Source organism: Dicentrarchus labrax, unplaced genomic scaffold, assembly GCF_905237075.1.
Source record: "Dicentrarchus labrax unplaced genomic scaffold, dlabrax2021, whole genome shotgun sequence".
Classification (NCBI taxonomy): domain Eukaryota; kingdom Metazoa; phylum Chordata; class Actinopteri; family Moronidae; genus Dicentrarchus; species Dicentrarchus labrax.
In genome coordinates this window covers 232,932-247,094 of record NW_026136703.1, presented here as the reverse complement: position 1 = coordinate 247,094, position 14,163 = coordinate 232,932, and the positions used below count along the sequence as shown (strand labels likewise).

The following is a 14,163-nucleotide window of genomic DNA, read 5'->3' as shown; positions in this document are numbered from 1 at the left end:
GCGTTTATTTCTCAGATAAACAAAATGCTCCTTGTTGGTGACCTTTAAGAAGAATGATTAAAACATATCGTTTTCTACAGAAAACCAATGTGAGCAGAAAGACAAGCATGTCTCAAAAATCTAGTTTTTATGTAAATGTGGACCAAATGAGCAAGAGGAATACGTACCTTCCTCTCAGCATACATACTAACATTCAGTCAAGAAAATTACATATTTATGTATATATATATATATATATATATATACATAAATACCATCGCACATGCTGAGGATGGTATTTATGTATATTATTATAATATTGGTACAGTTTCTTGCAAGGCACAGCTGTCCTCCCTGCCAGGGCATAACAGTGTGAGACATGGCAGAGGAGTCAGAATAAAAACCTAAAATAATCTATTGTTATTAGACATTATAGTAATGAAGACTAATACATTTCAATATATCTTTATGGAATGAAAATCCAACTATAGTTATCACTGCAGAGACCGACCTTATTTACAGAGACCCAACAGTTCCCACCATGAGCAAGCACTTGGCGACGGCGGCAAGAAAAAACGTCCTTTTAAGAGGCAGAAACCACCGACAGACCCCGGCTCTAGGTGTGTGCGTCTGCCTCGACCAGTTGGGGTTAGACAGGGATAGAGAGTGAGAGAGAGAGAGAGAGAGAGAGAGAGAGAGAGAGAGAGAGAGAGAGAGAGAGAGGGGAAATAGAGAAGGACAGAGACAGAGACAAAGGTACACAGCAACTATACTAATAGAAATGACTGATGATGATGGCGACAACAGCGATGGGGGACGATGGACAATAATAATAATAATAATAATAAGAAGAAGAAGAATATCAGTAATATAAGTAATGGAAGTCAATGGCAGTCAAGCAGGACCATGGCAGGAGGCTCCACCAGAATCCATGAGAACCTGTGAGACGAGAAAGCACAAGAACTCCGAGGAAGAAGTGAAGTTAGTAACATGAATTAATGGGACATGAATGTGTGCAGAAAGAGAGGGAGAGGATGAGAGGAGCTCAGTGCATCATGGGAAATCCCCCGGCAGTCTAGGCCTATAGCAGCATAACTAAGGGATGGTTTAGGACTCACCCGAGCCATCCCTAACGTCTTAAGCCTACTCTTAAATGTGGAGAGGGTGTCTGCCTCCCGAACCAAAACTGGAAGCTGGTTCCACAAGAGAGGAGCTTGGTAACTGAAGGCTCTGGCTCCTGTTCTACTATTTATTGCTTGTATCTTTTTTTTGTTTGTTTGGCTGTTCACACAACACAACTAGCTTAACACTGACAAAAGGCACTGAAAGTGTCCTAATTAAAATGGATTAAAAACAGCGAACCTGTTTATACAGTCTCACCCAAAATACTTACGAAGTTTAACACTTCACTGTCCCTCCGCTGACTACCTCCTTCACAGCTGTCTTCCACGTTTATATTCACAAAGTAACTCCAGAATTGTGATAAATGCTGATCTAGAGTGACTTAAAAGTCATGAAATCTGTTCACACTGATATCATATTATAAAAATCAGACCTGTATCTGATTTGGACAACATATGAAAGTGTCCCAAATCAGAATTAGTAAAGATCAGATTCCATGTGATTTGTGCTGTTCACATTAAAAAACACATCTGACCCAATCCTAATCTCCACACTCAAAGGCTCACGGATGATGAGGCGTGTATGAGGTCAACACAGATACCCTAAAGTCTGCATTTCTAAGACTTTGCCTGAGGGAATTAAAGCATTAAAAAAATATTTGTTAAACAAACATAGGAGGAGCACATGAATCCTCTAAGTGCCTTGGCTGTGAAGAAAGTCAAACATGTTTTTTTCCTGATGATTATGTGGTTATGTATTTACTACTGGCTGTACAACAAATTACCCTTCAGGGATAATAAAGATATCTTTAATCCTTGAATGTAACATGATTTGGCATTGTCATGGTAATAACGTGATAAAGGCCTAATAATTTAATACAGTGATAAACCTTTTTTATACATCACTTTTCAAAATGAAACTTAGAAAAACTTTTACATGGTTGAACCAGGATTAAAACAGTTTAGGACCAAATCAGGGAATTAAAATAATACAGAAATACAATTAAGTAAAACCCCAAACAATAAAGATAAATACTAATAATAAAAGGCATGTTGGCAATAAAAAAAAGTGAACAACAAATTAATATTTCTTTACATTTTCAGAATTGTTGTAAAAGATATGTATTTGCTGATATGTTGAAGAGTGCTGCCCCATATATTTATACCATTTGAGGCCTCATGCACTCAAGCACTTACCAGGGATGTCAACTAAATCTGTGAGGGTTCAGGGCTTAAGGCTTTAGGGGGAACATTGGGGTGGGGGCATCTGAGTCACATAAAAAGTACATATTTATTATCAGGTATTATCTAGTGATCAATAGTTCTATTATTTATGTCATTAGTGATGTAATACATTATTTACTGTATGTATTAATATTGTTAAGGTGTGTTGCATCTGTCTTTTGTCTTAGATAAACTTGTTGTCACAGGAAATGGATTGTGTTAGCACAGTTATCAAAACATAGGGAGAAAACTGGAATCAAAAGAAATCAAATATGAAACACAGATTAGAAAGAAGAAAGTATCCTTCAACTTTATTTTAAAATCATCTAAAAGTGGTTGTTGTTAAAACATAACTTTGTGCTTGTAACACACAAAAAAGCAGTTTTGTGTACAGGAGTTTTCAACAGGGGTAACTTTGCAAATTTCTAAGGATTCTACTGATGTATTTTCTCTGGACAACTTGTTTTCAGCCATTCTGTACATATTGTACAAGTGGTTTTTAAAGACAGCACATGGTGCACACATAACATCTTTCCCAATGTGTATAACGTAAGGAATTTCAAAGGAAATTCCACTATCTTTGTAGATCAAAATCATTTCATACGAATGTGAAAATAAACAAACAGAACGTATGAAGCATGTAACTTCATTTATGACTCCTATATAAATGACTGTACAGTATATAGCAACCATATGCTGGTTTTTTATCTAAAGCATCTGATAAAGGTCCAGTGTGTAGGATTTAGCGGCATCTAGCGTTGTAGTTGCAAATTGCCACTTACTTGCTTCACCTTCCCTTTCCAAGTGCAAAAGAGAAACTATGGTGGTTGCAAAACATGCAAAAAAAAAAAACAGAAACAGCCCCATGTAGAGTGAGTGTTTGGTTTGTCTTTTCTGGGCTACTGTAGAAACACAGCGGTTCAAGATTGTGGCCTCCATGGAAGGCGACCCGCGACATCTGCAAATAAAAACAGCTCATTCTAAGGCACATAACAGTTCTTATTTTCAGGTGATTATACACTAGTGAAAACATACATTACCTCTGAATATTATATTCCATTTCTGACAATAGATCCTCCTAAATGTTACACACTGGACCTTTAAATTGAGGCAATAGTGTTTACTAGCTGTTAAGAGACCTAATTATGATCCAATTAGGACTAAGAGCTAATTTGATCATTTGTAGTACATGTACAGTCAAAATGAAAATTGTATGAATAAGGCTAACTGTAGTGCTAAGTCACCTGAAATGATCAAAGTTTGCTTGATATTACAAAATTAAAAAAAATGGACAATAATTGAAACATAAGATAACACTGTCATAGATGCTTACAGACTAAACTAGGCAAATTATCTCTTAGGGCACTTAATATCCTGGAACACTGACATTAATCTCTGTGGCTCCAACACAGCAACATCTGGGTTGTATTTAGCCTTGCTTATCACCACAATAGAAGGTGCCAGCATAAGGGTGCCGATTTACCATCGAACAACTTCTAAGCTGTCTTATTTACAAGCTGTAAATTGTGTATTCAAATTGTAGAAACCGAAAATTACATGAGATTGTCATTTGAAGAGTGGAGCTACTTCTTAACTGCTAGAACAACTGACTGCAGTGTGCACTGACTTGTATTCATTGTGGGGTTGCCAGGTTTGCAAAGTAACCCCTGAACAAAACTCAGGTGACTATTAGATTTATTGGTGGCTTTAAGGGGAGCCAGCAAGAGACAGCATGTAAATACAATGTTTTTGAAGTTATTGGAGATATTTTAGGCTCTGATGGAGCCTTACTTTTTCAGCTTCTTACAGTCTTTGTGCTAACTTAGACTTAAAGCTGCAGTAGTACATTGGACAGGTAATCTGTAAAAAAATGTTGGCTCCACCTAGTGCTCCTAATGACATTAACGTGAATCCACCGTACACGACAGAAAACAACCAATCAAAGCCGAGAAAGATAGTTGTTGTTGTTGAGTCTATTTCTAGCATCAGTACTTGACGACATGAGAATGAGACTGAACAATCAATCATCTTCAAGCCACTAACCCAAAGTTTCTTTCTATCATTTTTGGCTCTGATTGGTTGTCTTTCGAGTAGAGTGGATTCTTGTAAATGTCATTAGGAGCATTAGGAGGAGCCTAATTTTTTCACGCATTATCTGTCTCTTGTACTACTAGGAGGATAGGGAAGGTTTCAGTAAAGTTCCCAACTGCAGCTTTAACATACAGTGGTCCTATCTCTGTGCTGACAAACAGATGGAGTCATCAATTTTCTAATCTTACTGTGGTTAAGACAACAAAACCATGTATTCCTAAAATCATGTCATAACAGTCAAAATAGTAGGTAATTTTTATTTTAAAAAATCATATTTGGGGCTCCCAGTTAGCTCAGTCGGTAGAGCTGGCGACCCCCGTTCGAATCGACCTGTGGCCCCTTGCTGCATGTCATCCCCTCTCTCTCCGCCCCCCCTTCCTGTCTATCTTCAGCTGTCACTATCAATAAAGGCAATAAAAAGCCAAAAAAATAACAAAAATAAATAAATAAATCACATTTGCTGAAACTTTCACTGTATCCTGACAGTAGTGTACATGAGACAGATAATCTGTGAAAACATCCAGTTCCTCCTTGTTCTAGCGCTCCTAATGGCATTTGCAAGAATCCACCGGGCCTTAACGAAAACAACCAATCAAAGCCAAGAAAGATTGTCATTCTTTCTCATTCCCAAGGCGTCACATACACGCGCTTTGCGCAGTGGCGTATCCAGGGCATTTTTACTGGGGTGGCCAAGATGGGACACAAAGCTAGTGTGGGGTGGCCATGGCATAGCGAAGTTTAATGCATATACGTACACAGCCGACCGCGGTTCGAATCCTGGTCCTTTGCTGCATGTTACATCCCTTCTCTCTCCCATGATTTCCTGTCTCGTAACTGTCAAATAAAGGTGTCTGCTGGATCCTCCTCTGGGTGTGGCTGGTCAGCTGTGGGAATACACAGATATCTGAGAAATCTGAGACATCAATAGGCTGGAGGTTCTGCCACACACACACACACACACACATATATACACATATATTTTTATTTATTTTTTTACACTCACACAATACATATGTACATACATACATACATACATACATACATACATACATACGTGTGTGTGTGTGTGTGTATTTATGTATTATGCACATTTTATTATTGTTCTTCTGTCTTTTACAACTATTTTAACTATTGTTCTTGTGTAGTGATGTTTCAGAAAGTTGGTTAGTTGTATAACTGGAGTGACAAACAACAACAATGTGAGCCTACATTCAAACTATCCAAGCATGACTTACCATCCTGTGCAGGAGGAGCTGACTGCTCTTCATCACTACTGCTGTACCTAGGCTGCTGATTTGACAGCCTTTTCACTGCTGCTGGTAGAAGCTGTGGCTGGCTCTGACTCTTTCTTTCTGCTTCTCTTCATAACTATTCTCTTATTATCCCTGGGGGAAATGTAATTCAATCACTCAATCACTCAATCAATCAGTCAGTCAATTCACTTTGAAGTAATAGCTATAACTACAAACTTAGTAAAGCAGGATCATTGTCAAATTGGGTTAGAATCAGTGTGCAAAATACAGGTATTTGTGGGGCTCTGGAACCCCTTAAATAACAGCTTTGACTCCATTAAAATGTCAAAGAAAAGGAGGTGTCAACAATGTGCCTAATTATGTCTATTTATAGGATCTACAAAGGTTTATTTTTACATAACTACCACTCTTACCACTCACTTTTACACAACACAATTAACACATATTTCATCTCAAGCATTTGTGGCATTTGAATGCAATTTTCTCTGCCTCTGCCTATTTAAACGTCTAAAAATATGTGAACTGTGAAGATGAGCTAATTGACAAAAGAAAAAGTCCTTAAACAGCCCCTAAATCACAGAGCAAATAAATAAGTCACAGCTTGTTCTTGTGTTATAGTTACTTAAATCTAGACTGTCACACTATATTTCACACACTGGTTGGCCAAAAATATAACATTAGCTCTATTGAACACACACATCTGCAAAAACACCCTCAGTCTTCAGTCCAGAAAATAGTGTTTCATATTTCATGGCGGTATCCAAGTAACAATTAAAAAAACAAAATGCTAACGTACAATGCTTAAAGGGACATTGTGTAGTGTTTTAAGTATTTTATTAGCTAAAATCAATGTCTTCATTCATAAATGTGTCCTCATTGGTGTAAAATTACCTCTGCCAATGATCTGACTTATCCTCGTGAGCGAAGAATTTCTTATCTGTATATACATTGGACAAGTCCATGGAAGCTTCCATGTCGTTCTGTCATTTTGAAAAACTATTATCGCCGAGAGGGAGATAAAGAACTAGCCTACCTGTCTAGCTAATCCACAACGCGTTTTCGTTCAGAGCCAGCGTCACATGACTGAAACCAGCTATAATGGAGAAGGAGATCAGTGATCAGGGCACTTGTCACTGCCCCGGCACATTTGAAAGTCTGCACTGCACTTTAGTTAATAATGGAGGATCATACTTATGCTGAGCAACAGGAGAAGGAATCCTCGTCGCCAAAAAAGCAAAAAAGGGAATTAAAAAGGCAAAGTGACCGGCGAATTCACAAAACGAGGGAAAACATCGGGGTAGCTTTTCCCAGGTGGAAAGAGCTAATGAAGGAGAAAGACTTTCAAAGGGATGCTGAAGTTGCCTGCTTTCTCCTCAACAGGTAGGCTTCTTGGTACATAACGGCTACCGTAGTTGCAATACGCATTTGAAAACGCAAGGCACTAGAGAGCACTATTCGTTTGAATGCAAAATACAATTTCACCGCTAGATGGGAGAAATTCCTACACAATGTCCTTTAACTTGGTTTGCAGGCTGCTAAGCTAGCTAGTGCAGTGTAGTTCAACTTTTAGCTGCTACTTAGTGCTAGATAAAGTTTTCCTACACATTCAGAGGGAACTACGATATAACTAAACATTAATTACCATACCTCTCAATCAACAGATTTCAGCGTTTTTATCGTTGTTGTATTGTTGATGTTGTAACTGTGACCGTCCTCTTGTTTCATGGACCAGCAGCAGCAGGTGCAGCGTGCTTATCTCATGGGTCACCTGACCTGCATGGCCAAACGTCTGCTGAGCAGAAATCAGCTCTCACAGCCTCAGTATGACCATTACTGTGTTAGTTTAAAATGTAAAACTGGCCCTAAATCAGTTGATCAGCTGTCATCATTGATTGACAGCATTTATCTTGTTTCTTGTGTTGATGAACTTGACCAACTACCTATCAGATCTGGGGTGAACACAGGGGTGGCCAATGAGCTTTCAGGGGTGGCCCCGGCCACCCCAGGCCACCCCCGAGAATATCCATTGGCTTTGCGACCCTGGGAATGAGACTCAACAATCAACTAACTCCAAGCTTCCAACCCATGATTGGTTATTTTTGTCCATACCCGATGGATTCTTGCAAATGCCATTAGACATGCTATATAGAGACAGAGGAACCTGATTTTTTCAGAGATTATCTGTCTCATGTACTACTGTCAGGATATAGTGAAAGTTTCAGCAAATACGACTCATTTTAAGTTTTTAGCGGTCTTATATTAACATTGAAATCAGAGAAAGTTTCTGTGATTCCTGAATTCAGTCAGTCCTTCGTTGAGACCGTAAATGACACAATTAATATGTAACATCTATGACATACCAATAAACTAAACAAAGGTTTGGACATCAGGCATTGGCTAAATAATCAATTATAGCTTCCTTTTATTCATTGTAACCGGAGGCTCCTGCAGAGTGTGATTATTAGAGCACACCCTTCTTCGTCCCCACATGGCACAGCTAAGTGGAGAAGCCAATGCAGAAGTGCCTTGCTCTTCTTCTAATGACCACTTCAAAACACTTTGTGGTAAGTGGTAATTAGATATTGAGGCTTAAAGTTAGCTTTTCTGGTTGTGTTTGCTTGCTTACATTAGGCTGAGGTGACTGCTGTTTGTGCTTGAGCTCCAACCAGGCTTAACATTTCCAGTTCCACACCCAAATCCAAGCTTTGAACAGTTCCATACAGTGTATGTCTGTGACTCAGATTATGAGACTGGAGCAAAAACTGCACTAATAAGATTCCAGTCCAAATTAGTAGTGTAGATTTGCCGGGACTTCTAGTGGCTTCATTTATAAAGGCCCCTTGAACTGGTTACCTGAAAGCTGCTGTCGGATGGAAGGCTTGGAGCTGGCAACATCACCCAGCTTTCTCCAAACCACCTGAAAGAGAGAAACAACACAGTGTCAGAGTGATAGTCCTCAGGAAGTCAGTCAGAGGAAGCACTTTATAACAGAAAGTGGAATATACCAAAAGTGTGACAAAACATGAAGACATATGCAACCAACAATTGCATCACCGCTGAATATACTGTATACCTCCTAAACCTCAAACTCTGTCCACTGCTGTTAACTCCTATTACTCTTTTTATCATCTGACATATGTATACTTACTTTTTACATGAAAATGTGTGTATGCATGTGTGTCTGTGTGTGCGTGTGTGTGCTCATACCAACTGCATTGACTTCATATGTGGTATGATGTAGTTGGCTCAATTCTTGATTACAGTATAATATTGGACTGCATTACAAACTGAATGGCTGGGTTTTATATTGCAAGCCACATTTCATAAATTATAATAAATACTGTAATTGCAAGCTTTGTTCAAATCCAGAGAACTTTATTCTAAATTCTGGTTAAGATTCACATTTGTTTGATACAGACCCCAAAAAATGTCACATCATTATGAATTTTTTTTTGAGTGAAAATGAAAATGGTAATGAAAGATTGCACTAATCTCTAATCACTAATCGTGAAACATTGCAATTGCAATACTGTATATTTTTACCATATAGTGCAGCCCTATTAAGATACCAACTTTTCTAACATCAGGCTGAAATTTTAGTATATATAGTGCAAGCATTAAAAATGTGGATTGCACTAGAAAAGTGTTTTGTTTCGATTTTTTTACAACTTCTATCTACTGACTGATATGTTATTACAGTATACTGCATATAACTTGGTTTAGTGGCCCAAACTTTCGTTAGGGTTTGACTGAGAACATTTCATTCTAGAGAGTAGCAGCTCGACGCAACAGCTCCCGCTGCGCCTCTTATTTTTTCGCCTTAAATCTTACTACTCCTTTATTCCTTCTTAAATAGCACTGTGTTTATTGTTGTAAATATACCACAAGTGTTTTTTTTACTTTTTTAGCCATATAAAAAAAACAAAAATTTTTACAAAAAAGTATGGAATTCATTGCCTTAGATGATCAGCCATTTTCTGTCATAGAGGATGTGGGATTTCGTAGGCTGATTATTATTCTTATTAGTCATTCATTCATTCATCATTAAGTTAAAGTTACACATTTTATTTTTAATTTAATTTTATTTTATATTGTGCACTGTTGTAATGTCAGTGCTAAATAAATATTTTCATACTTTTCTAATTGATTTATTCTTTGAATTGCAATGCCTTGATTTTAGTGAGGTTAGTACACAGTCATAGCCATAAATGCAATGGTGCTAATAATTGGCATAATAATTTCTTTTGGTGTTTCGGTTTTCGCCCTTGGTTTCCTCATTTTCGGTTTTCGGTTTCGGCCAAGAATTTTCATTTTGGTGCATCCCTAGGTGTAACCCTGGACATGTTGTCAAGAAGGCAGAAATCTGCACGCCTGACATTGAACTGCTGGCCATAGGGCTATGGCCATACTATCTGCCCCGTGAGTTTTCGGCCACTATTGTTGTCATTGTTTACATTCCTCCATCAGCAGTAGCGGCACACGCCTGTGACGTCATCCACTCTACCGTTGCAGACCTGCAGACACGTCATCCCAGCGCATTCATCATAATAAACAGAGATTTTAACCATGCCAAAATCTCAAAGACCCTGACAAACTTTACCCAGTACATCACCTGTAACACTAGAGGGGAAAAGACCTTGGATCTGCCGTATGGCAATGAAAAGGAGGCATACAGCGCGACCGCCCTCCCCCCTCTCAGCAAATCTGACCACTGCCTGATACATCTCAATCCTACATACAGGCCTGCTGTTAGGAGGAAACAGTCCATCACCACCAGGATTGTGAAACAGTGGTCGGTGACGGCAGAGGAGGCCTTGATGGAGTGTTACAGGACAACCGACTGGGAAGTGTTCCAGGAAGACTACGGAGACGACATCGAGGGTCTCACCCAGTGTGTCACAGACTACATCAGGTTCTGTGAGGACAGCATTATTCCCACCAAGACGATTCGCTATTTCCCAAACAACAAGCCATGGATCAGCAGGTACATCAAAGCCCTGTTGAACAGAAAGAAGATGGCTTTGATGGCAGGAGATGAGGATACCAAGAAAGACATTCAGAGGGAGCTGAGGAGGGAGTTGAGGAGGGCCAAAGACTTTTACAAGAACAAGATAGAGGGAAAGCTGCAACAGACCAGCACAAGAGCGGTCTGGGGGGGGGGTGAGGCGCATTACTGGCATGAAAAGATCAGTAGGTTCAGTAGAAGGGACAAAGGGACGTGCCAACGAGCTAAACCTGTTCTTCAATAGGTTTGACTCACAAACCCCACCCTCCTCCTCCACAGCCCGTATTCCCCATGACGACAGTAACACCACCCCCCTCATCTGCCCTAAACCCCCCTCCACTCCCTCCCCTTTCCCACTCCCCCTATCCTCTCCATTTTTCCACCCCACAAACCTCCACCTCCTCCCCCCACCTACGTCTCGCCACTGGATGGCAGAAAAGCTCTCAGTGATGCAGGTGGATCAGGACCTCGTGGCCTGGATCACTGACTACCTCACTGACAGACCACAGTATGTCAGACTGCACAGCTGCTTGTCAGATGTGGTAACAAGCAGCACTGGTACACCCCAAGGAACTGTACTGTCACCGTTCCTGTTCACCCTCTACACCTCTGACTTCTGCTTCAACTCTGGAGCGTGCCACCTACAGAAGTTCTCTGATGACTCCTCCATTGTCGGCTGTATCTCAGATGATAGGGAGGAGGAGTACAGAGACCTGATTGAGAACTTCATTGGATGGTGCGACAGGAACCACCTACAGCTCAACACAGGAAAAATCAGTGAGCTGGTGGTGGACTTCCGGCGGAGCAAGAGGACGCCCTCCGCAGTTGAGATTAGGGGGGAGATCTTTGTCTCAGTCTTAACAAATTGCACATATGACTTGAAAGTGGACCAAACCCTGCATTTGTAGAAATCAGAGACTGTATAATATTTAGCAAATCCTTGCTGAATCACCATGTTTGACGCTGTGTGGAAGTTCCATTTATGGATCGACTGGAGACCTACTGTGTGTAGGTGCATTTCTTTCAGATCAAAGAAAAAAAAGAAAGAAAAAGAAAGGTCATATTTAAACCTACATTGCACATCTCTCTGATGATGGCCTTCTCTTTCTCACTAAGATCTTCATCATATTCCTGTGAGCTCTGCCTGTCCAGCTTCTCATGGACTTCCAGCACCTACACACACACACACACACACACACGAATCTACAGCAATACAATATTGAAATGGCCTAAAGATTCAAGAGCTCAGGCTTCCTAGTAAAACCTTTGGCTTACAGTAGCCACTAGGGGCAGCTGCTGTCATTCATAATTACATTACCATGATAAAAGAATCACACGCTGTGTGTACCTACTTACATAATCCTCTCCACCTTCCACTTTGTTGTTTTGTGCTCTTTTTAAGCTGTTGATAAGTCTTGATCAAAACCACACTTAGACCCAGAATGGACTACTTTAACTGATTGAAGAGGTCAGTGAAAGCAGAAAATAGCCATAATTAGCTTTAGTACAGTTGGATTTCTTTTACCCAGATTGCCTGTAAAATAGCAGACATCTACACAGCCTTAAACTGCTCACACAGGCTGGCTTGTGGACCACATTCATTGCGTGGACTACAGCTTCTGGTTTCTGTGGTGGAAGGTGGGCGAGGGTTCAAAGTTGGGGGTCAGAGAAGCACCCTGGGAAGAAAATTGGCACCCTCTGATCACAATGACTGTAATCACCAGAGATACACTATAGCAACACCCAGCAATAAAGAAGGAAAAAGTAACCGTATAGAAGACAGGAAAAAGAAACCCAGAAGAAGGTACAAAAGGAGGCAGAACTGCTCAAGCAGATAAACATGTTTTAGTTGACCTACTGTATTTGCAATGAAGCAGGAGAGGATCAATCAGCCAGACCTATATCAATAGGTGAGGTAGGATGTCTTGCAACTGTTGTAAGGAGCTTACATTTTCCTTCTATTTGATGTTGGCATTAATACCCTACCTTAGATAATGACAGAAACCTGAAGAAAAGAAAATTAGTGAGGAGGACGCTAGTTACACAAACAGTTTTTTCCTCCCACATCTGATTTCCACAAGCATTTACACATAAACTCAATTAGCTAATTTGATGTCCTGTCTCTGTAAGCCTCTATAAGGAATGCCCCGGTGGAGGAGGGGTTTGTCTATTCACATTATTTATTCACTGCTGTGGTTTCTAGTGGAGCAACACTTTAACCAGAAGGTGAACAGCCTGCCATGGTTAAAGATGGCTCCAAAAAACGGGTAATAACGGGTAATTAAAGCTGCAAGCAGCGTTGGGCAGGACATCGCATTCCACGTAACTCGGGGATGTGCTGCGGCTGCATCATGGGCCGTCATGACACGTGCGGACCACAACATGAAAATTTCACGTAAATCAGTTCAGAATCAGCCCGCAGCGCTTACTTCCTGTTGCCAGTAGGTGCCGCTATCACTATGTCTGAATATTGTCATGTAGACGTGTTCAGGGCGGGACTGAAGTCTCGTTGAGATTGGACCATGCACGCTGAAGTTATGAGGACGTGTTCAGGGCGAGACTGTTACAGAATATATTTAGTTTATTGGAGATTGGACATTGCACACTGAAGTTATGAGTACTGTTTTATGGCGAATCGGCTGAATTCGACAAGTCGTCACTGGCTCGCGGTTTGACGTACAGTCACAAATAGCTAAATTTTTCATTTAGTTTGTGTGACAACAGAATACAAAATGGCCAACTTTGACAGCACGCAACAGACACGCCTTTCAACGTACAGTCTCAAATAGCACAACTTTTAATCAGCACCATTTTTGACTGTACTGACCAATTTTGAAGTAGATCCGATAAATTCCCAAGGAGGAGTTAATTCAAATACAAAGCGAAAAATAACTGAAAATGAGCACGGAATTCAAAATGGCCAACTTTGACAGCACGCCACGGACACACCCTTCAACGTACATGCACAAATAGCACAACTTTTGATCAGCAACATACTTTGACTGTACAGACCAATTTTGAAGTAGATCCAATAAAGTCCCTAGGAGGAGTTCGTTCAAATACAAGGCGAAAAATCACAGAAAATGAGCACGGAATTCAAAACGGCTGACTTTGATGCCACGCCACGGACACGCCCTTTAATGTACATGCACAAATAGCACAACTTTTAATCAGCACCATTTTTTGACTGTACTGTCCAATTTTGAAGTAGATCCAATAAAGTCCATAGGAGTTCGTTCAAATACAACGCAAAATGTAAAAAAATCTAAATGGCCGACTTCCCGTGGGGTTTGGGGTATGGGTCCAAGAGGCTTTTTTGTACGTCTCGGCACATTACACGTGCCTACCAAGTATGTACATATCGGTGAAACGTGGCGCCTTTTTTAAAATCCGGTAGGGGGCACGACAAACACAATTTTTGGTATGTGAGCTACAGGCACCACTCTTCACGTGCCCTGTGAATTTCATATTCATAAGTATTACGGTCTCC

The 14,163-nt window shown here is 40.3% G+C and overlaps 1 protein-coding gene across 15 annotated transcripts in view; it reads right to left on the bottom strand.

Moving 5' to 3' along the window:
* Positions 1-110: 110 nt before the first annotated feature.
* The window catches only part of ccdc85ca (coiled-coil domain containing 85C, a), a 33,548-nt gene continuing 19,495 nt past the window's right edge, over positions 111-14,163 (bottom strand). For 2 of the 15 annotated variants that reach the window (XR_007881521.1, XR_007881537.1), the window contains 2 exons: positions 11,748-11,846; positions 111-8,585 (listed from right to left, as the gene is read on the bottom strand). Coding sequence is in view for 9 of the 15 variants with exons in the window: in XM_051384242.1 (XP_051240202.1) it covers positions 8,563-8,585 (23 nt within the window). In the remaining 6 variants the exon portion in view is untranslated. Of the gene's footprint in view, positions 8,586-10,642; positions 10,666-11,747; positions 11,847-12,640; positions 12,679-14,163 lie in introns of those variants that run through there. The other 13 variants (XM_051384254.1, XM_051384265.1, XM_051384222.1 and 10 more) reach the window with 10 other exon arrangements.